Raw genomic sequence first — 25451 nt, forward strand, 5'->3', positions numbered from 1 at the left:
GTCGCCGGCGACGGCTCCCTTTCCCCCTCCCTACGTTATTTCCCCCCCCCGCTTTCCCTTTCCCGGGACGACGATGCTGTGGGGAGTCTTTGCGCAGCCCGCGTGGCGCCTGAGCAAGCCGCCGTGGCCGGGCGGGTGGCGGCGGCGCTTCTGGGGGTGGCTGAACGCCGTGTTCAACAAGTAAGGAGAGCCCGGGGCAGCGGCTGGGGGCGGCGGGGCCCGGCGAGCCCCCGGTTTATCCAGAAAGGGGCAGGGAAGATCTCCCCTCCCTGAGTGGATCCAAGGGTGTTCACTTCGTCCTGGAGCGTGCCTTTCGCAAGGACTGCGACTCCCAAGTCTTCGGGAGTGACATGTCGGTGACAACCGGTCGGGGGCCTCGGAGGATCAAAATGGCCCTGGGACGCAAACTGGTGGTCGCTGTAAACCCTCGCCCTGGGCCGAGCGTGGTGCATTTTCTCTCGCCTTGCAGACATGGAAGAAAGCAATCAATCAGAGGTCAAACCTGCCAAGCTGCGCTTGTTTTCTTCGTTTTGTCACCAGCAGTAACTCCCGTTTAAAACAAGTGCAAACAAATGCAAGCCAGACCGATTAGGAACCAGTGTAATCCAAATAATTGCATTTAAACTACTTCCAGTAAATCACATTTTGATTTTTTTTGACATCTTATCATGCCCATAACCAAGTATTTGTTGTACAGTATCATTATCTTAAAGACAATAAATCTGTTGTGTTATAAAAACACGTGAATGTCCTTTTTCTCCTGCGTTCACAGGGTGGACTATGAACGAATCCAAGCCGTCGGCCCCGACAGGGCGGCTTCGGAGTGGCTGCTGCGCTGCGGCGCGCTGGTGCGCTACCGAGGCTGAGAAGTGGCAGCAGGACTACAACGGTCTCCCGACGGGGCCCTTGGGGAAGTACAAGATAGAAGCAATCGATGCCACCGACTCCTGCATCATGTACAGAGGATTTGATTATTTGGGTAATGTTGGCACAGCTGTGCAAAGAATGTACGGGATGCTCTTAATTCTTACGGTTGCATCAGAATATGAACTGTGTCCTTTTTTTTTGTTCCTTAGAAAGATACAAAGAAATTTTGATTTTTGTTTTTTCTTAAAATGGCTTTACAAGTTCCTCAGATTTTGCTGGAGGTGTGCCGTGAAGCAGAGAGAGACTGGGAGCTTCCTCAGCCCTTCCCTGAAGTGACAGTAGAACTAAGCAAGTGGAACAAAGATTTGCTCTCTCATTGAGTTCATGGTTAAGTAGTTTGTAGCACAAAGCATTGTTTTAAATATTCTTTTTTCTCTAAATCGAGTGATGATTTTGGGGGTCTGTGAAGTGATAATAGTGTTTGTTCTCCAGTCGTTCATGCCATCTTAAAAGAGAAAAGCTCTCAGTTTCTAAAAAGTAAGAGCCAGGTTAAAAAAATGCTTCAGGTCTCCTTTAAACAGTAAAGAACAAAAATGAGGAACTGACTTTTTTATTTTTTAGTGGTAGGGGACCTTGAATTTCTTGTATTATTACATTACTAATTCAAATTCATTGTTTATCAGCCACACTTATTTTTTTTTTTTATTTGTCCGTGCCAAAGCTTTTAGAGTCTTACCCAAAGGATGAAAACCCTGTTTTTTGTTTTGCATTTTTGAAGTCCCCAAAAGGGGCTTTGGGGATCCATTGTGTGTTATGGCCCCACTGCGTACAGCAGCATGTTGCTGTGTGTTTCTGGAGGCAGTGCAGTTACTGAATTTGCAAGTGAGAACTTCACAACCAGCACAGGTTGTTCCCAGTATTCTGAAACAAATACTCATTTTGTATTTACAGATGGCCTTGAACATGTTGCAGAAATCAAGCTGCAGAAGTGTATTTATATACAGGATGAGTGTCTGCAGAGGCTCAGTGAGACTAAGAATTTACAGAAGAGTCTCCTGCAGCTGAAGATAATTTCCTGTGGGAATGTCACAGATAAAGGCATCATTGCACTTCACAAGCTGATGTATGTGAACCGCTGAGCTCTTCTGTAGTACCCTGCTTCCCTAGCTGTTCTGTCTCAGATGTTTGTGGGGCTGCGGGACGACTGGGTTTGAGGAACTGACCTGAATGACAACCAGGGAGGGATGGCACTGCCACTGCCACTGCAGGAAGCGTTTCCTCAAGTGTAGTTGAAGACAAGGGCAAAATGTTGTGGGTAGCTCTGAAACAACATGTGAATTAACATGTACATATTAAGGAGCATTTTAAAGTTGGTATCAGATAGGTGTGTAGCAATGAAGATTGTGGCTGAGAAAGCCAGAACCATCTGCCACAGTTTCTGAATCCATAGCTGCGTTTGTATCTTCAGAGCTGAGCGCAGTGTCCCCCGTTTATACTTGAAATAACTGCTGCGATGTTGATTATTGCACAAATTAGAGCAGGACAGGTACGTATGCAGTAATGAATGCAGCTTCCTTTCACATTAACACACTAGGTTAGTTTTGCTTGAGAATAAGTACTGATCACCTTGGTGTCTGTGACTGAACCTCCTTTCAGGGCAGAACAAGAGGCTTTCACAGCATCCTGTAACTTTTACTATCTTTTTACACCTTTCACTGCTTTCTATTACTTTGTTTTCCTGTGGTCACTGTAGCTTTGGAGGTCTTGGGGCAGAGCTCTGATTGCTAATGCTTAGGCTTGGGAAGCAGTATGAGTTTGGAAACGGGGTACCTCTATAGCTTTGAAGTAGCTTCATTTGTGCTTTATTGAACCATGGTCTTTAAAGTAACTCAGAGCTGTTTGTTTGTTACACAGGAGTATAGGCATCTATAAATACATGGTGTGGTGAACTAGATTTCATGCTACAGTAAATTATTAGTAAGGACTTCCTGTTTAGCTAAAACTACTACTTAAATTACTATTAGTATATACTGTCTAATTTAAAGGAAGCTTGATGGTGTTGGGGGTAGGGATCTCTTTTTAAGCTGCATAGAAGGACTGAATTATGGTGAACTAAAAACTTCAGGCACCCGCTCTGAAAAAACTTCTGCTAGAACCAGTGATCTTAAAACTACAGTAGAATAATTCTTTGTCTAATTTCTACGTAAACACTTACATAATAGTTACTGACTTTTTCTCATATGTATTTACAGGAACCTTGAATATTTGTATCTGAGTGACCTTCCTGGAATACGAAAGAAAGAAACTACTGTTCATATGCTTCAGCAGGCATTGCCAAACCTAGAGCTGGAGCTGGATTTAGAATAAAAGCAATTTCATGTAATTGAGAGGTATTTTATTTCATAGTATTTATCATATGTTGCATAAATTATGTTGTAGATACTACTACATTTCCAGATATGGAAATAAGTCTAGATGTCTCAATCCAGGTTTAAAAGCTGGATGCAATCTTTTTGACAAGTTATACAAGCAAACATCATTAAGCTTGAACTATACTGTGGATCAACAGCAACAGAGAGTGCAGGCTTCTGTACCTAATACATTTTTTTTTTTTAGTTCTGGTTTTATCAGAAAGCTGTTAAAATATCAATTATTAAGTTAAAAAGATTGTTTTATTGCACAGAAATTCTTGCACAAAATGTCATTGAAAGGAATGCCAGTGTTGCTAAACAACAGCACTGTACGGATTTATTATGTGATGTTGATGCTGTCTAAATGAGAGCTGTTCACTTGCTTTTTGAGGAACTTGCCCAATCAATGGGTGAAGATCTAATAAAATAGCTAAAATAGCTTATAGCCCTTTTTTTGTTTTCTGTTCTTCACATTTTGACTCCTGTAGCCTTTGTTTGTTTTAAATGGACTGAAATACAGGCAAGCAACCTAACCTTGTCATAAAAATTGAGCTGATGAACTGAATGTATCTGCATCTGTGGAGAAGCAGGTTCTCTTAGACACGCCCTTGCACATGCTTTTGCCATATGCTGACATGGACTAAATTAGTTCTGTGTGCCTCATTACATATGGTTACAACTATACCACGCCAGCTAAATAAGAGGATGATTCATCTTCAGGAAGAATATAGCATTTTTAGTCAAATTCCTAGCTTTGATGCTAGAGGAGAGAAAGGCGGTAGGACATTATTTCAAGAAAGCAGATTTCATAATATCATCTCAGGCGTGGCTACCTCTGTGTCACTGGGAGTCTCTTCCATGAGCCTCTGCTTCTCTTCAGTTTTTCTTACCCTGAATTGTCATCTTGTCCTCTGAAGTAAATGATGCCAAGCACGAGCAAGGACAAGATTTTGTACTAGCTGCATCCTGGGGCCAATTCTGCGTGGTGTCTCCTAGCACGGAGCAGGCAGGAGCTGTGTCAAGAAATAAAATTCCTTCCAGCCTGTGTTGCAAAGGACCGTGTCCAGCAGCTGACTCCCAGGCTATCTTACTGTTTATAGACAGAGTGTAGGTGCTGTGTTATCGTGCAGCTATGCAGGACTAGATGACTGCTTATCCACACAGAAAACACTGCTATCCCAAAGCTTTTTGAGTGTAATAGACTACCAATGGACACAGTGTTCAAGACTAAAATATACTAATGTAGGCATCTGCCTATTAAAGTATGATATGAAATAAAAGCTAGGCAGGCACACTCTGAGGATATGGCATCTGTCCCACTGAAACTGCTTCTACTGTTGTTGTACTCATAGTGGTACTGGGAAAGGAAAACATTTTTGCTCTAGGTTTCAAGCAGGAAGAGGACGTTCCTTGCCCAGTGGTAAGACTTTATACAGTGATATGTTGAAGATACCAAAAGACATCCAGTAAATTGGAAAAACAAGCTACACTTATTTTTATTCAAAACCAACACAATATTACATCCTGAGATTACAAAAACCCCAAGATTCTTTCTAACACATATACTTAGGAAGAATCCCTGCCTGTGTCTGGTTAATGTTACAATTTACTTTTCATGAACTGTTTTTGATAAAAACAATTTCTGTAATACTGTAGGCAGGTGATTTCACTGTTGACCAAAACAGCAAATAAAAATAACCTCATAATGTATGGAAGAAACAAGCAGGAGAAACTCTGAAAAGACTAAAGAAACAATAGGTTGTATTAATTTTATGTTCCCCGTGTGGTAATGACGCCTGTTCAGACTTCCATCAAGTCCAAGTCATTGCAGTACTTTTAATACGCAACATAGACATATCTTTAAAGCAGTGCTATTTCAGCAGGTTCATAACTGGGTCAGGTAGCCTGTGTTCCGGCTTGGCTCTAAAAACACACATATCTATCTTCTACTCACATAGAGAATATGTTTATAGTTCCTTGTAGGATCATTTACTTAGCACTGTACAATACAATCTAAAATAATATTGCTGTTCTGACACCGTGGGACTCTCAGACTAATTTATTTGGCATGGCAGCAGTTCTGCTGCCAAGTCTGAAATAGAAGCAATAGAGAGGAGTTTTTAAATTCACACTGTAAACACTGGTTTGCAGTAATTCTGAACCAGTAAACAATCATGAATTAAAGCAAAACAAATATATTTTCCTTTGTACACAGAACACTGACTAACATGAACTTGGAGTTCTTTCTGTGCATCACTGTCCTTCCAGAGTACATTACTTTACAGACCACTTTTGTATATATCGTAATGTATATTGATTTAGTTTTCGACCACATATCCTTTTATAAACTCTGAATGACCTGAACTTTGAACAATAAATAGTTCTTATTCTTCTGCTGTCCAGTTAGATGTTAGGGAAATGGTAGTCTGATTTCCTTGTTTTGCAGAAGTACTTCTTGCTGTCCAAAGCTGGTAGAACATTACTACTGGTTAACTGAGGCAGATACTGTAACTAAAGCAGAAATTACATGTGTGTATTTCTTTGAAATGAGAATAAAGCATGCATTTCATCTTACAGAAAGGAATATAAGCTATAAAACTACTCACACTGTAATTCTGCACTTTTCAAATTAAGAATCATGAATCTGGTGTGCACCTACTTGTGCTTTACAACTGGACTGCAACCAGAATAGCTTATTAAGAGTAATTCTTCCAGTAGTCCAGGGAAAAAAAAATATTACAGATATCATGCTATGTCGTAGATATGGAAGGGGTGAGTCAGTTTGATCCAAGAATTTACATGCTTCAGCAGTTCTCCATCTTCCAACTTCCCTGCGTGTTACTAGTTGAGTATTGTAGCTGTCATGGGGAATTTTGATCACTGGAAGAAAGGAGAACTCCTGAATGACTATTATTGTAAGGCAGGACTAGAAGCCTTGGGCTGGAGTCTGGAAAGACTGAAATGGGAGGGAGATATTTGCTTGGCAACTTCAGTCACAGAAACACCCATTTTGTTGTGTGACAGCTGGGACTCAGTAACTGCCCACCCTCGATACAATGAAGCACAGTAATCAAGCTTGAAGCCACAGATGTGCACATCACAGGGGCTACGTTCATTCCCAGAATGATGGGATGTGATCCCATCATCAGTCACAAATGGAACTGGGCATTTTTGCCATCTTGCTAATCTGGGATCCAAAAGCATCAAAACATCCCAAAGAACTCCAAATTAAACTGGCCGTAAGTCCACTTTGGCCTGCTCTCCTGCTACAGTTTGTCAGGAAGGCAGATTCCTAGATAAACCTGATTTTTCACATTGCTCTGCTGCTTATCCCCAGTGGCTCAATGGAGCTGCAGTCCAGAATTCAGTTTGTACTGAGCTACTCTTTAACCAGGAGATTCATTTTCTCCTTGGGCTAAAATTAAGATCATTCTGATGCAAGGGCTCTATTCCACCTCTAATCGTCAGCATGAGCCCACCTGTTGGGAACCAACAACCAACAAGAAAACACCTTCTATCCTCAGGCACAGGATATTAAATGCTACTATGAAATATTACCCCTGGCATGTGCTTCCGAGTCAGCCTGGCTGGTTTCCGAGCTGCTTTTTCATGTTCTTTCCCCAGATCTCCTGCTTCCCTAATGCTGTCAAAGTAGGGATGCTGCAGTAACTGCTCACATGTCTGCCTCTCTGCAGGGTCCATATGAAGGCAACCCTTAAAAAAGATTAAGGAACACACAGAAGATTTGTTAAAAGGTCTGCACAATTCCATCTACTCAAAACAGCCAGCAAGTATCTGCACAGATACGCATGTTAATCATCCGTTTGTTTATGTTAATGAATTCTAAGAGTGACTTGTAAAAGTCAGCGTGAAGCTTGCAAAGCAAAGCAGCTAATTAAGCAGCTAATACTGAACAATTCCCATTTCTGACACAGGGCAATAACTGAAACTGAGGCTAGAGGGACAGTTATGATTGCATGGTGCAGTAAACCATCAAGCCTCAAAAACGGCTAAGCCCATAACTTTCATTTGAACTAGAAGAGCTTTCTTAAAAGGGAAATCCTCTGTATCACTAGCTATGTTGTTCCAGTGCTCAGAGTAGCTAGTAGTATTTAAAGCCATGCCTTCCTTCTACTTTGTGTCCATCCTCACAGTTTCCAATCTCTGCACCTCAGTAAGAGAATAATTTATTTTCCACCTCCATAGTAAAGAGGATAAAAAGGAACGGTCTCAAACTGCAACAAGAAGGTTTAGGAAAACCTTTTTTACAGCAAAGATTTTGAGGATCTGGAATCTTCATTGTGAGATTCTCCATTATCAAACGTACTTAAGATGATATTAGACAAACACTCATTAGAAATGGTATACGTAGTGCTGCATGTGATTCAAAGAAAGGGATTAAGTGCATTAAAAGTCCTCTCCAAGTCCCTTCTAGCTCTGTTTTTCTATGAATCTCTGATCATTCTGTACCCAAATCTCACCCATTCACCACCTGGGTAGGCAAAATAGATTGATAAGCAAAATCATTTGCTGAGTCTCAATGCAGAGACTCCTCCACTAGCTGTCGTTTGCTTACCTTCATGAGAGCTAAAGCAGGGTATGAAATATTAGGGAATTTCATTTCTAATGGCTCCTGGGGGAGAAAAAAAAAGTATAGTTGTATTAACAAGTTTTTCAGTCATCAGGGTATAAAGCATACCATAGCAACATGATCTGTACATCACAAAACATGATCTGTATGTCACAAACTGCATCTGTCATTTTGTGTGCTGAGTGGAATGGCCTGGCACTGGTGAGGACAGTTAGGTTGGCTACTGCGCCACCAGAATGAGGGAAGAGAGGAGGAGCAGAAATTAAGGATTTGTTTGATTGCTTTACACAGGATATCAGTTAAAAAAGTCATGAGAGGGGTTCAACTAGCTCCAAAATATATTCCAGTGGATGTGGGCAAAGTAGAGGGCTGGGCAAAGCTTTTGAGTAGGGAAGAATTCAGCACAGCAGAGGATTGGAGTAGCTGAGCTAGTGAGACTTTGCCAGCTCTGGTTCCAAAGCCCCCAAGCCTACAAAGGCATATGCTTAATCTTTAAACTGAAAGGAACTACTCATCTGTTTAAAATTAAACATATGCTCAGGGTTTTGTGGGATCAGACCCTAGGATTCTCCATGGAGGACATAATGTCTGTGTTTGTTGCCTGCCATTTGCACTAGCACAAACCCCTTGGAGCAGGGTTTCTTTCACACAGAGTAATAACTAGCTACAAGAAGGTATTTTTGTTGTGCTGGGACCACTGGGTCTTAGCTCCTTGCAGCAGGGTTTTAAAGTCATGGAAATGGTCTGCGCTTCACTCAGTTACTCCTTCAAAGGGATGTGAGAACAGCTTTAACTGTATATTCTGGTGAAATAGAAGCAGGAACACTTCTCTGTCCGAACACCATGTCTCCTTAACACTGTGAATACGTTGCCAGTTAGTGCTAGGCTCAAGGAAGCACATCTGGAGGGAGCTCTTACCATGTCCTCTGGGTCTGGAATTCTTACCCCACTGAAGAACTGGTTGGTGCTGAATACTTGCTGGTGCCTGGGAATAAGATCCCCTTTGACCAAGAATAAAAAGCAAAATTAGATTAATTTGCTATTTCTACAGTGGCTGCATTGAACAAGTTTATCCCACAGCAAGGCTGACACCACTGGAGAGGACTTCTAAACAAATGGAGTATCATCAAATGAGCTGAGGAAGCATTCATTTGTGAAAACTAATCACCTTGGACTTCAGTGATTCCACAGCCTTCTGACAGTGCTGAATGAAGGGCAGGGCCACGTGGCTCCAAGGCCTGCAATCACAACCGCCCAGGCATTATACTGCACACAGCTCACAGAAATTCAGCTGGTGGGTGCAGGTTTGGGTGCAGGCGTACCCAGCTGCTGTGTCCTTTCCACTCCTAGGCTCTTGCTTTCCATGCTGTGCAGCAGAATGGCCATCAGGAACTGTGGTCACCATAGGTGGCGGCCTTGAAAAATACATATTTCTGTGCATCTCCCCATCCAAATGCCTAGATTCTGTCACTGTGTTATTTGGGAAACTGCAAATTCAGATTTGCACAGGCAAAAAGAAGTAGAACAACAGGGAAAGCAGTGAACAAGGAGGTGAGAAAAGCACTTTGTCTCACAAACAGATTTGCTCTGTGCCAGCGTCTGTGCATCCACTGTATGCTGGCCGAGTTTGAGCGTGGGTTCTGCATTGTGAGAGCAGAAACATGTCCCAGCATCATAGCTAGAGGGTGCTGTGCAAACGCCTACGAGGATCTGAAACTCCAACCAGGCCACAGCACCCAGCTCCAGCCAGGCATCCTTCCCAAAGCGTTCGGCAAGATAAAATCAACAACTACCTCTCCTGCTCTCATCCAACACGATGGACCAGCCCAGGGCTCTGATGAGTAACTGGCAGGAGTCACTGTTTGTTTTGGACAGGGCCGCACGCAGCGCGGGCACGCTTTGTTGGCACGCTTTGCTCGCCGCGAGGGTGAGCAGGGCTCTGCCAGCTGCGCTCTCCATACTAACGCAGTGTTTCAGCACTGGCAAAGGCAAAGGGCTCCTGAGAGGCAGCCCATCCACATAAACATTCTCTTCTGTTCTGACTACTGCAAGGAGCCGGGCTAACCACAATTGTTCCAGCTTCATTAAAATTTAACTCATTTGGGGGGGAATTCTTTCTGTACACTCCTGAGGATATTGCACAGAAAAGGGCTGAAATGCAGCACCAACAGGAACACCCTGTAGCTTTTCTCCAGTGCAGCTTCATGGCCCTTTTTGAAGCTCAGAGGCCTATAAGAGAGCAGCTCAAAGCAAGCAAAATGTTAAAATCAAATCCATAACAAAAGGGCCAATGCAATAACAAAACCACTATAATCATACAACTTTGAACGAGGAGCTTTTTTCTGTAAACTGTGCCTCAGTCCATCAGCTGGATTAAAAGGGAATTTCTTCTGTCTGAAACCCTATAATTAAAAAAAAATTATAACTCAACTAACACTTGCTCAAATGTGTTTTGGAAGATGAAGCAATTAAGGTTTAACTACAGTTCTAGCTAGAGAGGTTATTTGTTTAAAGTCATTAGTTGCCTTTATAGTTTTCTAAATTGCTTAGTACAAATTATGATTCTCAATTCATTCTAACATATTTCAGCTAAAAGTGGTGGCTTGTTTCCTTCCACCCAAGGAATCAGGTGTTACACACCAACATTCAACAGAACCAGTGAGACTGGATTAGTTCAAGTTTTACACAGATAATGGCTCTTTTATTTAGCCTCTGTTCAAAATCCAGAGCAACTCCTATAATTCCTTGGTGAATAAACAGGTGGGAGACTCAAACCTTTTGATGTTCACACTATCTTTACCAAGCACACAGCCATCAACAGGCACCTGCAATGTTTCTGAGACCTCCTCCAAAGCTGTGGTGAACTAAACCCAACTATTCCTAATCCAGAGGCAGGGACCACTTTGCTTGACACCAAACCCTGAAAAATACCCTGGCTCTTTCAAACCTTTACCAAAATATCTTCGGCCCTTTCTAAAACAGGCACATTTTTCTATCTGTGTGGTGCCCACCAACTGCTCGTCACCCCGATCTGCAGGAGCGGTTGCATCAAACCCCCCCAGTCTGGCCAGCCCGGTGTTTCCGGGCTCCCCACAGGCCTGGCAGTCACTGGGCCACCCCCCAGGCTCAAAGCCAAAGGGGCCAGGAGGGGCCTCCAGTGGTCACCAAACACACTCCACATCTTTAACTGCACTGCCCAGGGCCAGACCCAGCTTTCCGGAGGCCACGCCAGTGCTAAACAGAGTGGAAGGACCATTTCAGGCAGCTTGCAGGTGATAATCCTACTTACATAGCCCTGCCCACTGTATGCCTTTCTGCTGCAGCATGAAACACATTCTACCCCACAGATCTTGTGCTGAAGAGCAGTCACCTCCCAGGTGGATGCCAACTTCAACTCTCTAAATCCTGCAAGGAAACTAAGTAGCACCTGTTACTCCGGCTACGCAGTCTCCTAAAACATATGCACATACAAGACCTGCTGGGAAAACCCAGCTCCCACTTACAGACAGTAACTCCTTGAATAAAGCCAAAGGCTAATACAGGAGAGATCCACCATGTAAATTCACCTCCCACTTAAAGGAGCTCTTGCTGGCTAATCCCAACTCCCACCGCAGAGGAGACTCCTCCTGGGTAAGCTCCAGTCCTGCCAAAGGCATCAAGAACGTCTGGCGTCCCTGGAGAGGTGCTGTTCTCGCCTCGGGCTCACAACCCTCATGCCCCAGGAGTCCTGGACATGAACAGCAATTCCAGCTTCTCCACCCTCTGAAAGCTAATTGCCTGTTGCTAATCCCACCGTCAGATACCGGCAGCTGGGAAGCCCTCTCCAATCTCTCCGTACAGTCAGTATTTCCTCAGCTACAGAAATACACCTTTCAGGCCCCAAAGCCCAACCAGTGACCAGTGAACTGACAACAGTATCAAACGTAGCACGGAGGAGACGAGGTCTGGTTTCAGAAGTGATAGGGTAACACGAGCGTGTGCTGGATTCCAGCCCGCGTACGGGAGAGGCAGCTCATCGCACACCCGGACAGCGTACGGCCAGGCCTGACTGAGGCAGAGGAGACACTTACCCAGGGTTCTCCGGATGAGGTACAGCTGGTCTACGTCAGATTTGCCAGGCCACAAGGGCGCCCCAGATAACAGCTCTGCAAAGACACAGCCTATTGCCCACACATCCACGGGAGGTCCATACTGGGTATCTCCCACGAGTAGCTCTGGAGACCGGTACCATCTGGTAGCCACATAGTCTGTGTAATAATCACTCGGCCCAGCTAGGTTGGGGTCAGGAAGGAGAGAAATAAACAGGAATATGGGATCAGAATGATGCAGAAGAGCTGCCACCAGTTTTTACACATGTTGAGATAGCAACAACAGCACCTCCTGGGCAGGCAATAGCTACAGGAACAGGATGAGTCACTAGCCACTAGCAGAACCCAACTTCGGAAACACTTATGACTTGGCAAAAATCAAAACCATGTTTTTCTTGAAATGAAAATATGCAGAGCTCTGCAATGGGACCCTGTGTCAGCCAGCATCAGTTCTCAAACCTCACGTGACTTGCCTGAGCAAGAGCTAAAAAAAAAAATGTAGGGGGTTTATTATGATGGAAAATGTGAAGCCATTGCTTGTAGAGACAGTGCCTTCTGCCAAAGGGGCCCCTCCTGCCAGGGAACTCCAGCTGTGGCTCCAGCGTTACAGAAGTGACTGCAGGGCAGTGCCGAGATGCCCAAGCCGACTGCATCTACCTGCTCCGGCACCAACAGCAGTTTAGCTGCACCAGCAGGGAGCTCAGAAGCAGCTCGTTTACAGAGGGATTTGGTCTCACAATGTCCAAGTTAGGTCCCTTTAAGCTGGTTTGAGGATGTCTAACCTGGCACCTCCACAGCCTTTAGCAGAGCTTCTCTGTGGTAACAAGCCAGCCCTTATACAGGAGGATTTACACATGCATCACACAAAGACACACGAGTCTTTACTGGGGCTTGAAAGCCTGACCCCACACTTCTTTTGAGCTTTCACATGTAACAATCCTTGTAAGTAACTAGTCAGCACTCACTCAGTATGCGAGCAAATCCAAAGTCACAAAGTTTGATGACTGAGTGCTTTGTTATCAGGATGTTTTCTGGCTTTACATCCCGGTGGATGCACTGGAAACAGAAAAAAACACGGTTAGAAACAAGTATTTAACCTCGCCCTTTGATAAACAGCCTCTTAATACAGCCATACACCCCTTGAAAATTGTGCCATGAATCTTAACCAGGCAATCATTGCTACTGGAAGAGAAGAAAGGATTTCTTAACAGCAGCTAAAGCCTTGTCCTACTGGGCATCACGATTACTTTGCCTATAACCCACCTTTGCGATGAGACACTGTGGAGGCTCCAGCATTAAATCTGGGCCTAACCAAAGACTTTCTGTTGATCAAACCAGCAGAGACCTTAATTTCTTCTGCCTCTGTGTGGAAGGTGTGCTCTACTGAGATCCCCAAGGTCCAGCTCACTCCATCCCTCCCCTGCCATTGCCTCAGATATTGTAAATACCCTGGACTTTCCTGGCTGAGCTGGTGGTAAATTATTGTATCTCCTGCTAAGGACTGAAATGCTGCTTGTTAACCAAAGTCACTGAGTCCCAGAAAAGGGCAGCTGCATAAAACCTCATTACCTGTGATCTACAGCAGGTCAGACTGCAACATTTAATTGTCCCTTCAGCTTTAAAACTCCATTAAGTCTTTCAGACTGAGAAGGGGAACGGAAAAAAAGAAACAAAACAACAAATCCTGGAAGCAGACAGACCTATGGCCAAGTTCCTGTGGCTCAGGCACACATAATTCTCCCAGCAAAGACAAAACACCCATTCCAGAGTGATTGCCTGCCTGCCTCTTAAATCTCAAACCTCGGCCGATAAACAAAAACAAAGCATCACAGCTAAGATTGCCTAAAGAACTCCAAAATGCTCCTTTCCTTCTCTGCTTCTTAAAGTGTTCCCATAGCTTTCTATACATTTTTTGCCATGCACAGAGCTGACATCTCCCTCTAGAAAGCGGAGGAGGTTGTGAAACTTGTTTTAGTATACTTAAGTTTTGCAAACTTTTAACCAGTGACCTGACCTGATGCCTATGACTGTCAACAGAAGGACTTTCTGTGAAATCAGCAGAAGTTTGCACAGGTCTTGCTTGATCAGACATGACGCCAGTTTTCTACAACTTCAGCTGTGATGGATGACACAGGGAACATAAAAGGATATACTCCTGTTCAGCCTGGAAGCTGACCTACGGTCACTGGTGTAAATCATTCCTTGACAACAAACCCCAGGGGACCTGCATGATAGTAGATAAAGCTATTGCAGATATATGCTAACAGTTCAGATATATATTTCCTATTAAAAATGGTCATCTGACATTGGGAAAACAGCAACAGAATCTGCATTTCTTTCAAAGCCATGTTGCAGCACTCTTCAGTGCTATTTAGGGGACTTACATTGTGTTTATGGCAGAAGTTTACAGCTTGGAGAGTCTGCCAGGTTATGCTCTTCACAAGATGCTCCGGCACCCTGTTTTAAAAAAAAGGACATTTTCGTTTAGTCATTCAAAATAGCTACTATTACAGCAGAAAGGTGGAGGAGGCCTTTGAGTGCCAGAAGATCATACAGGGGTCTCTGAGCAAAACAGGGAGCAAGCCAGAACAAGATCCCCAAAACAAACACGGGCAGCCTTTCTGTGCTACAAACAGGTTACAAGAAACACAATAATCCTCAGCTTACTGCTCGCCCAATGCAGGGAACCAGGGAAACGTCACACTGGGCTGCTGATAACAGAGGTTGTTTGTCACATTCCAGTGCTGCTTCCAACTCTAGTTAACGCAACAAGGTATGAGGATTTATGGCAGCTGAGAGCATGCCAGGGTTTGGTACCACTCGGTCACAGCCAGACTGAGGTCTACCAATTCGTGGCCACACGTCAATGTGTGCGAGTCCGTGTCAACTCCTGTCTTGTGGCTGTGCTTAACATCCCCATTTCCTTGCACCGTTAATTCTCCTGAGATGCCAACAGGCAATGGCTCTCTACATCTGCTCGAGACCTGGAGGTAGTGGAGCACTCGCAGTCTAGATGGGGCTCTGACTTGCAACACTGTCCTGTCACTCATTGTCCAGAGTGGAAAGGTGACCAAACGGGAAGGGAAAGGATGTTCCTACAAGAGTGTAAAACTCTGCTTTGGTTTGCATCTCCTCTCCCTCCCTTCGCTGGCTGACAAACACTACAGAGAAAGGAAATCTCTGTTAAAGATCCAGCCTCCTCTCCCCTTCAGTTACTGTGCAACCGTTCTTAAACTTCTTTGCCCATTTGTAAAGGTCTCTGACAATCGCAGGAAAGGCAGAGGTGACATTCTTGGCATTTTCAAGCTCAAACCCAATTTTATTTAATTTGTTTAGTGCTGCAAAACCTTTTGATCCATTGTAAAGAAAACAAAACAAAGCAAAATGCAAAAGCCCTAGCTTATTCTTTAAGGCTCTTGTGCCGACATTGCTGGTACAATGCTAGCTTCCTTGCAGAAATGTTCCAGGATGATGAGAGCGCTGCACTGACAGCCTGACAAAAGGGATGAAGCTGGTCAAATGCCCTGGAAACCTGGTGCCAAGAGGCGTGTGTCCACCTGTCTTAGCCCTGGCCACAAAAGACCTGACCATCTGCAGTAGCAAAGATCAAAAGCAAAGTATGCAACCAGGCATTAGGTGTTCACATTGGGGTTGTTCTGAATGAACAGAAAGCAAATATGAAGCTTTTTCCCCAAAGAGGGGTTATTCAACCTGTCTCGATATGAGGTGAACAGCCTCAAAGTGCTCAGCTGCTCGCTAGCTCGCAAAGAAACATGCTATCAGCATTCTCCATTCTCCTTCCAGAGCTCCACATGAGGGAGAAAGAATAACAGGCTCTTGTTTACTCAACCCCCAATTAGTCTCCTACACGCAATTCATTTAGCTCCAAGGCCCGTAAAATGATCTATGAACTTATGCTGAGCATTTCCATGGCACCAAGTCACTGTGAATAATTAGGGATGATATATTTAGTGGGAGTATCATTTCTAACGTGTCAAAAGAACAAACCCGGCCCTGGAGAATGTTTTCCCTCTGCTCATATAGCTCTCACTTGGTGCAAATGCCTGTTTAAAGGGGAGGATATCTGACCTTCTGGGAGTTCCCTGGGGCTGTGCACGGAGATGCAGGCATAGCGCTTAGTCCGGTAGCCCCTGCTAGCTAACACACCCTCCTTAGTGCAGCAGCATGCCGGGGCCTAGAGGCCACTACTCTGTCACATGGACCATGCCGTACCAGCACAGACTGTACGTGTTTTGGGTGCTCGATCACCCTGGCCTCGAGATCGGAAGAGTTCACACATCCCGCTCGTTGGGCAGAGCAACTTCAGTTTGGAGGCAATAGCAAAACTGCAAGAACCAAGGATAACGTACGTCCAGGGTGTCCCAGACACATCCTCTCCTTCCTGCCAGGAATCTTGTACAGGTGGACCGTAAAGAACTGGGCCTTCACCCAGGATTGGTTGATGTCCCTGACATCAGCACTGCTGGGGAGCATCGCAGAGATGCTGTTTCTTCTCCATACAGCCAGCAGATCCTGGACGCAGGATCACTGCGTGTTTATGACGCAGGCTGTATGTATATTCCTGCCCAGAAAAGTCCCATGTAAGGACATGGCATGCAGTGATGTAACGCAGGATGCCAGAGCAAGAGTTGGACAGACACAAGCAAAGGTGAGCGTTGAGGCACCAAGAAACAAAACTGAAAATAATACACTGAGCAAGAGATTGCTACTCTCTGGAGCTATTATTGAGGTTTTAAGAGTGTTATCATCTTACAGGCACAGAGTGAGGAAGGGACTTCAGGGATTGTCTGGTCCATCTCCCTACCCACATGCCCAGCCCTTCCAGAAGAGATGTTTGTTTACAAATTGCCAGTAAAAGATTCCCCATTGTTCCCAGGTAGCTCCAGTCAGGATTTAAAATGCCCCAATTGCTCAGAAGTTTTCATACTATTGAACCTAAACCTTTACTGCTGCATGCAGAGCTGACCTTTACCCACGCAGCCCTTTCCTTTTGAGCTGTCTAAAGAGAACATGGGCACAAAGAGCATGAGAGCTCCAGAAGCAAAGCCTCATCCAGCCCAGCCCTCAGCTTGGCTCTAAAAACAGGGTCAGACCACTGCAGAAGGGAACAGCATAGGCTTCTTACCACCAGAACTACATCTGAACGTCAAACCAGGCCTCGAAAGCTGCTCCTAGTGCCCTGCTTTGGGCTGGGTGACAGCCTGTGCGATGGGGCTCTGTTGCTTCTTCTCCCTTACAAAATGTGGGGAAGGTCCAAACTGGCCCCACGCTCCTGTCGAGCCAGTCAAAGCTCACCCACATGCTCAGGCTCAGTGCTCCAGTCTCCTTGGTGAGCAGCGCTGTGCAGGAGCGCACGCAGCCTCTCAGGCGATTCTTTTGGATGTCATCGCTGAACCACAGTAACAGAGCGAGTCCTGGGCACCGTGCTGAGAAACCTCTCGTTATTAATGAGATTCCTCTGAAAACTCTGCAGAGCAGCAACAGGCTCCCACAGATGCTCCCCGAGTCCTTTGCTCAAAAGCTCCCAGCGAGCCCCAGGCCACTCACCCCTGGGGGTGCTTGTCCAGCTCATGGAGAACCGTGTGGTCGCAATATTCAAAGACCAGGTGCAGCTTTCGCTTCCTCCTGAACACTTCCAGCAGGTTGACCAGGTTGGGGTGTTTCAGTTGCTGTAACACACAAGGATGGATTGGTTAGTTACTGCACCAGGGGGTAGAGGGTAGGGGTGGGGGACACAGTGCTTTTATCCACAAGGGTCTCATTTATTAGAGCTGAAACCTTTTATACGAACACAGCACAACGTGAACGAGCAGCTTGGTTACAGCCCAGCCTGTGGTGGTAGTTATTTTAGGAACGGACTGTGGACCACAAGTCAGCTTGGCTTCAGCAAGGGCCTCTTAGAAAGGATGCTCATAGATAAAGAATTCATCACAGTGCCCACAGCTATTCCGGCAGCGCTTTTTATTGTGCGTATCCAGCCTCTGACTGCACCGCAGTGAAAACCAGCTCTCCCTGGAGAACAGCTGGGGAAATCGCACACTGCAAGAGCCTGTAACAGTTGAACACACATTTAGCGGAAACCAAGAGCTCCTCTGACAAGCACAAGTAAAGCACGTGGTTTCAGCTCCAGCAGCTCATCGCTGGAATCTGCAGGGGTTAATTAGGAAAATTTTTATTGCTGCTTCCTCCTCTTCCTCTCAAACCACTTCATGAGCTCACACCAGGGCTTCCTCTCCTGGGGAGCTCAGAGAAATTCTTACCATTCGTAGAGCCCAAGCACAGCTGGGTTTTGGATGCACCCTGCAAAAGGTGAGGATGGGAATTACGGGAGTTTCTAATTTTTTACTCTTTTCCCCAGGTTTTGTGGGAGGACTTGGAGAGCAGCTTTAACCAAGGGGCACAATGCAGTGATCAGAAAAGGAAAACAAAGAAAAGCCCGACCCAACTCAGGAACATTGCCCTTTTTTTTCAGATGACTAATGGCACCATCCTCTGTGCTTGCAGGGACTTGTATCCATGAGGGCTTTGCCCGATGGAGGCTTTGGAACGAACACATTTCTGAGCAAGGAGACTGGAAAGGGCATTGCCTAGGAGTTACACTCATGCCATCTTCTAATGTGCTTCTAAGCAAGCTGGAAAAGCCTGCAAAGAAGAAGGCAGCAGAGGGTCAAGACTAGAAAAAACTGTAAGGACCCTCAACTGGGGAACGCAACTGGGGAACGCAGCTGTTTGGGGAAGCACACAGTTAATGCCAAGTTGAAATCCACAACTTAAATCCTGGCGTTAGCCAGCAGGCTAGACACCTGGGGACAGCTCAGCAGAAGCAGCTCACCAGCCCCACACAAGGGCAGCCAGAAGAGACGCTAGCCTGTATGACAGAGAGAGAACAGCACGAAGTCCTACCCCCATCAGCTGTAGCCCCATCACGCTCGCTGTGCCATGCGGATGTGGCTGAGCTGGGCTGGGCACCACTTCCCAGTGGGAAGAGAAGCAGCCTCCTGGGAAAAGCCCAGAGGGCAGCGGGAGCAATTATCTAGTCTGAAGGAGCTTCCTGGGTGGAGGCCTGAAAGCTCGGAGCTTCGGGGGTCAGAGAAGGCAGAGGATGGAAAGTAAAGCCAAATGGTTAACAGGGAGAGCAGTTCCCATGTGCGCTCTTTTGTCGTGGAGCAGGGAGGTTTTATCTCAGCAGGATCCATCCCCCCCAGGCTGTGTGCACCACCCTTACCGAGCTGTCACCATACCTTATTGCCAGCGTGCCACAAGCAGGAGGGACGTGGCAGGGGCCGTTTCAGTGCTCACATGCTGCGCTGTGGCCTCCTTTGCCAAAAAGCAATTTTATTCAAACATGCCATTGTGAAAGCTCCTTGCAAAGAGCTGCCTTCCAGGGAGCTCCCTGCCTCTGGGGGACCTAATACTGAACCTAAATTATACCAAGCCTCTATGCCAACCCAGTTTACAACGGGGCACCTGGACAGTGTCAGCGGGCCTGACTCCCAGGGTGGGTTTCTCTGCCCTGGCCGTGTCTCCTGACCTTGCGTTCCTGGAAGATTTCCTCCACACACCCCCAGTTTCCATGGCAGGGTTGTTAATGAAGGTATTAAAGCACAAGGGAGGAGACTCGTAACCCCTCTCAAGCTTGGTATTTGCCTAGCAGTGTCTCCATTCTGATCATTTCCCTACCCGCTTTGCAAGAGATGGTCAGGCACAGAGAACAGCCTGCAAGAGTGCTGAAAACCCCAGCAATGACTGCAGTTCTCCCCAAAAGACTGCAAACAGCCAGGCTCACAGGCCTAGAGCACAAAAATGGCATGTAAACGTGCAGCAGGCTTCAGGAACCGTGATGGGCTGGCACGTCAGAGCGGTCTGCCTGCAAGGTTGCTGTATGGTAAAGCAGAGATCCAGAGTAAAGCCCTGCTGGGGAAAAGATTCCCCTGCGGTTTCTGAAATGGAAATTCATGTTTGTACAGGAAACACCATGTAAGATTTCACTGCCACTGCCAGGTCTCTTAAATCACAGCGGCTATCACTATCCAAGCACGCAATACATCTCCCTCAGCTTTCAGCCACAGTGGATTTGTGTCTGTGCTTATCACGTTAAGCTCATGCACATGGAGCAAAGCACCTACTCGCCATGTGCAGCACTACACAAAGTCTAGTCTACGGTTCAGACCCCACCAAGAAAGTGAGAAAGTCGCCACGGCTCCGATAGGGCCCTTTCCCTTGCTGCTCCAGCAGCTCCTGACCAGATCGCATAAAGCGGTTCCTTCCCTTTCCATGCCCTACGTGTGTTGGTGTATCGTGTTCTCAGGGATCGCTGACAACACAGAGATATTTGAGAGCAAGCTGTGCCACCAGCAGGTACCCTGGGTAACAAGCGCCCAATTCCCATCGTTCTCAGCAGCAATCCCTGCCAATGCAGGGACAAAACGCTGGGCATCGCCGAGCCTGTCGACGGGAGGGAAGCAGCAGAGACCACCTGGGCAGTGCTTAGATCCCCCTTGCAGAGAGGGGTGACAACAAAATAATCACCCACTGATGTAAGGTGAGAAGAAAGTGCAGCAGCAATAGCAGATCTCTGGCAAACCTCTGACGGTGAAGGGTGGAACAGGCTGTGCCTGGCAGACAGGCTGTCCAGGCCCTGTGTCCAGGCCGTCCTCACGCGCATGGAGCTGGGGTTTCTGCGGGGAGAGAGCTTGGAAGCAGGAGGTCTAGCCAAGCTGGGGACACTGCGAGGGGACGCAGCTGTGTGAACGCACTCTCTTGGGCACGACAGCGGGTTAACCTGCCTGCGTGGGAGCCGGTGAGGGGCCCTGGGAACAGCCCTGCCACGGCACCTCCCCACGCCTCGCTCACAGCCAGCCTCTGCGGCACACGGACATGCACACAAAGCCACCGTAAATCCGCCATGACCCTAGCGTCTCTGCCTGGCAGGGCAGCGTTTCTAAGGCTATCGGTGCTGCCAGCAAATGGCAGCACCGGGGTGGACCTCCCCTCCCTGTCCTCAGCCCGGGTGACAAGGTTTTTTGTCTCCTTCTGCAGACACACCAGATGGGCCGTATGGGCTTCACCCTGTAACTACAAAGACTCCCGTGCTAAGATGGTCTAACAGTAGGTCTGTTTTCTGTTTCATTTATGAACACAGCACTGCATTGAATTCTTTTCTCATCTTCTTTGCAATGTCAGAGCAAAGAACTGTGTCAACCTCCACGTGAACTTCATTCCTCCCCATCCTGAAAGCTCGTGCCTGCAGGCTGACCTGAGAGAAGCACACGAGATCTCGAGCGGTAAGGGAAGGTGAGCAAGGGCTTGTTCTTCACTCTCTCTCCCAATACACGAACCAGAAGATCTCAAGTGACTTTAATTAGCAGCAGGTCTAAGGCAACCAAAAAGCATCTTTTTCTCACTACACATTACTAAACTGCGGAACTCGCCACCATAGGATGCTGCAAGTGCCAAAACGACTTGTATTACGGCATTCAAAGAGCAGGTCATAAGAGCAACCTAAATTTGACTTTGCAGGGTGTTGCAGGGGAGAAAACCAGCACCTATGGCAAGCAGCAATCTTTCCTTGCCGCAGGCTGGAGGCAGACTCATTCTCTATGCCTTGGGGACTAACCTGCTGCCCAACTGCTGCACAAGCTGTTCTTGCAACACTGGCTGGCAGCACAGATTGGCAACGGGGAGAAGACATCAGGCAGAAGATCTCAGAAGAATACAGGAAACACCAGCACCTTCCTGGCAGAATTCAGTCACCTCATGGCTGGGACATCACCTGGTATCAGCTTGGTCACCACGACAAGCAGTAACAGCCCACCACAGGACAAGCGACTCATAGATCAGGTATGTCAGCATGCTTCAGACTCCGTTGCCCTCTGAAGGGATACGGGAACGCCCCAGTAAACCCTTCTTGGGATGAAAGTTTCTCACAGAAAGCTTTTGTGTGCTCTGGCCAAACCAAACACACACTGGTGTTTTACCCTCACGCAGACTGAGTGACATCTCCCAGCAGCCTCACCGCCTGTCCTCGGCTGGTGCGTACGCTTGCCTGCGTTTCGGGCATCTCAAGGAGATCCATAATCTCCTCAGGTGAGGACAAGGGGCTGAGCTGTCACAGGGTCTGGCAGGAGAAGGGGCAGGGGAGGGAGGGCAGGAAGGGACCATGTAGAGTACGCTGTCCCCACCAAGTACCTTCTGCAAACGGCAGTTCCTAGCACACAAGGGACACACAGGCCCTGCTGGGTGGCCTGGCAGGAGGCTGGAGGGAGGCTCTGGGACACGGGCCCGCGGAGATGGAGTGTCTGGGACACGTCAAGGAGACAACAGCAAGGCAAAACAACACGGATTTGTCATTAGCCTGCACTGTGACCCTTGGCAGAAGCTTGGTCTCTGAGCGCAGAGGCCCCACGGGAACGGCATACCCAAATGGGCTTTGTTTCGCAGGCCACCCACCCGGCGCTCTGCAGGGCTGGGAAGGCCACCACGGACGGTTTCGTGAACCGAGGTCCTCTGTACCACACCATTTCAGCCTGTGGCATTTAAAATTCACCCTGCTGAAAACAGCAGGCATCAGGTTTCCAGCCGCTGAGGGGTTTACACAAAGACTAACTGTTTTCACGGCTTTCCAGCCCTTCCAGGGGAATCCGGATCACACAGGGTGCTGGCGTTTCATCTCTGCGCATACGGCCCTGCTCTCCCGCCCTGCCTCCCGTGGCTCCTGGCCATAAAGCTCTTTGTCTACCAGGTATTTACTCTGCAGAATAATAACTTATCAGGCCCTACATTTTTTACTGATGAAGCACAATCTCACTAAATCTTTTACAACCACTTAGTTGTTGCCTAAGCCAGGAAACAACTTGGACAAACAGACAAACAAACTGTTACTATTTACCGAGAAAAAGTTGAAAAGATAGTCAAGCAGGTCTCCACTTGTTAAAATCAACACCGCCCCAGCATAGATCTTGCCATGGCTAGCCGCAGTTGTGTGGGCTTTCTGCCCTTAAAGACGACGCATTTACCACCTTTGTTACAAGTATCTTCTGCAATGATTATTTCCCTTTTCAAATCTTTAATAATCATTTAATTCTTAAGTCAACAATGCTTGATATGCCTTAAAATACACAGAAAAATGTCTCCTGTTTGCTTTAGACAGGACAAAAACCTACCTGCCTTCTCCTCCAAATCTGTCCAATAAAAAAAGAAAAGGTTCTTTTCCTAGGTGATGGCTCTTCTAGGATCACAACCATGAAATCAATGCTTATTTTGCCTCTCTCTGCAGCAGGTGGAGGATCAGGCCTTCACATCCTTTTGAAAATAACATTTACACAGTTTTTTATATATAAACGCTCAATAAAAGGCAAGGCAAAAGCAAAAAGGAGATTCAAGCAAAAACAAGTATCACAAATATCACCACCTGCTGCAAACTTGCACTTAACTGCAAATCTGAAAGTTACTTGGTTTCCCTCAAGCAAATTAAGGAAACTGCCTGGAAGGAAAAACCGAGCGCGATGAGCACTCAACTGCTGCCACCCAAACACCAAAACACAGCGAAGTCTGGGAACAACATCGCGTAGGAACCAGAGACCAAGGGACTATGAATTCTGGGGAGAAAGTTTTAAATAAAAGGGAACATCTTTCTCTGAGGATTTCTGTAGGGCTTTGTTAACTCCAAACCCCTAAATCCTTGACTACAAGAACGCATTGTGTCCCTTTGAACTGTACGTCTCTTGTAAAAAGGCATTTTTACTGGAAGTCATTAGTTTAAAGTTTGTAGTGTGCCCATGTTTTGTAAACATTGGTCTTTAATCAGTTTAAAGTGTTTAAAGCTGTGACTCTGCTGCAGAGAAGAGAGATAAGTGAAGACGGGGAGATGACAGAGGTCTCCAAAATCCCGAACACCCCAGAGAACGTGCAGAGGGAATGACTCTTTCCGTTTCTCATGCCATGCAACTGGTGGCACCAAACGGCATCACTCAGCGGCAAGTTTCTAACAAATAAAAGGGCATTTTTTTCCACACAGCACATCCCCGAAGCTGTGGGGCTCCCTGCCTCAGGATACTGCGGCCACCAAAAGCATACACCGGCTCGGAAAGACATCAGCCAAGCGCTCAACGGAAATGTCCACACGCATCCGTTGAACGCGAAGCTACAGAAACACCACCGGGCTCTGGAAATGCCGCTGGAAGGTGGGCGAGAAGGACACCTCGCCCCGTCCTCGCCCTCCTTCTCCTGGGCTTCTCCTGCCTCCCGCGCGCTCTCCTAGCTCCCGCCGAGGCCTCCACTGAAGGCGTCCGCCATGCGGGCAGCCCGCTCCCAGGGTCCCGACCACCTTGTGCGCCTCCATGCCGCTGCCGCCCGCCCGTTTCTCCCCAGCGGTCCCCGAGGCCCCGGCCCCACGCGCCTCCCCGCACCCCGGGGCAGCTCCCGCCTCGGCCGGGCGCGGGGCACCTTCAGCATGCGGATCTCGCGCAGGGCGATCTTCCTGATCACCGGGTCCTCCTCGGACTCCAGGAACTTCTTGATGGCCACGATCTGGCCCGTGTCCTTGTTGCGGCACTTGAAGACGACGCCGTAGGAGCCCTCCCCGACCTTGCCCAGCTTCTCGTACCGCTCCATGGCGCCGCTCCCCCGCGTCGCCTCAGACCGCGGCGGCCCCGCGCCCCCGCCGCCCGCCATTTCCCCCCCCTCCCCCGCGGCGCCGGCGGCCGCCCCGCCTCAGCCCGCCCCCGGCTGCTGGCGCGGCGCCATTTTCTGTCCGCGCCCCTGCTCGGGCTCGCGCGTCGCGCCGTTTCTCCCGCGTTTCCATGGCGTTGACCCTCCCTGCCTTGATGTCGCCACAGGGCTGGGAGGAGGAGGAGGAGGACAGGCCTTCTTCCCTCTTCCCTTCTTTCTTCTGTACACTTTACAGACACCCTTCACCCTTTTCTTTTTATGGCAAACGTGTCCCTTGGCAGAACTGTCCTGCTGCTGAGATTTCCCTGGCTTGATCAGGGCTGGCAGTGGAAGTACCAGGCAGATGCTGTGAGCCCGCTCGACCCAGCGACTGATCCTGAGGACAGCTACGGAGGAGCTGCAGAGCTCCCTGTGGAGGTCCAAGGACCACTATGCCACCGTGGAAGAGGCCAAATGGCAGCTCAGCCCCTAATTCACATTCCTTCCCCAGATAACCCCTTCGGGCTGATGCTGAGATTCACCCACGGTGTGAACAATCATAGTGCAGAGAAGGACTTTTTCTGTATCTGCTCATGTACTGGTGGCTCTTTGCCTTGTCCAAAGGCACATTCACAATCCCCTTTTTTCCTCTTAGCACGTCCCTGCAGATCTAGGATGCAGATGGATTGAGAGCTAAACCACTTGCAGCATACAGGTGGCCAACCCGCGCGGGCAAGGCTTGTATAAACTGCTCCAGTTCCTGCTCCAGGCTTATGTGCCAAATGCTCCTGCTTGTGATCTCCCATTGCAAGCAATGCTCCTTTA

The 25451-nt window shown here is 47.4% G+C and overlaps 2 protein-coding genes across 5 annotated transcripts; one reads left to right on the forward strand and one right to left on the reverse strand.

Annotated features, from left to right (window-relative positions):
- On the forward strand, positions 1-3723 carry DMAC2L (distal membrane arm assembly component 2 like). Its single transcript, XM_026118159.2, is given in 5 exon segments — positions 1-180; positions 773-862; positions 864-979; positions 1819-1990; positions 3120-3723. Coding segments are annotated over 5 exon segments (600 nt in total). The 5' UTR covers positions 1-73; the 3' UTR covers positions 3235-3723.
- On the reverse strand, positions 2036-24638 carry CDKL1 (cyclin dependent kinase like 1). 4 transcript variants are annotated; one of them, XM_064511808.1, is made up of 9 exons: positions 24423-24638; positions 17526-17647; positions 14342-14414; positions 12923-13013; positions 11940-12140; positions 8788-8870; positions 7855-7911; positions 6837-6992; positions 2036-2188 (listed from the first exon to the last, which is right to left on the reverse strand). In XM_064511808.1, the coding sequence occupies exons 1-9, from the start codon at positions 24588-24590 to the stop codon at positions 2147-2149; spliced, it is 993 nt and encodes a 330-aa protein (XP_064367878.1). In that variant the 5' UTR covers positions 24591-24638; the 3' UTR covers positions 2036-2146. The 4 variants fall into 4 exon arrangements, with proteins under 4 accessions (XP_064367878.1, XP_025973933.1, XP_064367879.1 ...); XM_026118148.2 differs by lacking the exon at positions 2036-2188 and adding an exon at positions 4746-5789 and having other exon boundaries at positions 24423-24635; XM_064511809.1 differs by lacking the exons at positions 2036-2188; positions 24423-24638 and adding exons at positions 4746-5789; positions 23141-23275.
- Between the last annotated feature and the right edge of the window lie 813 nt (positions 24639-25451).

Source organism: Dromaius novaehollandiae, chromosome 5 (genome assembly GCF_036370855.1).
Source record: "Dromaius novaehollandiae isolate bDroNov1 chromosome 5, bDroNov1.hap1, whole genome shotgun sequence".
NCBI lineage: Eukaryota > Metazoa > Chordata > Aves > Casuariiformes > Dromaiidae > Dromaius > Dromaius novaehollandiae.

Bases quoted from the DNA above. Each gene is read 5' to 3' on its own strand.
- CDKL1 (XM_026118148.2), bottom strand. From the start codon at position 24,590: ATGGAGCGGTACGAGAAGCTGGGCAAGGTCGGGGAGGGCTCCTACGGC. The intron at 14,415-17,525 runs GTGAGTGGCCTG...TTTTTAAAACAG, and splicing joins CTGGACAAGCACCCCCAGGG to GGTGCCGGAGCATCTTGTGA. The intron at 7,912-8,787 runs GTAAGAGCTCCC...TTTCTCCCCCAG, and splicing joins TTCCAGACCCAGAGGACATG to GAGCCATTAGAAATGAAATT.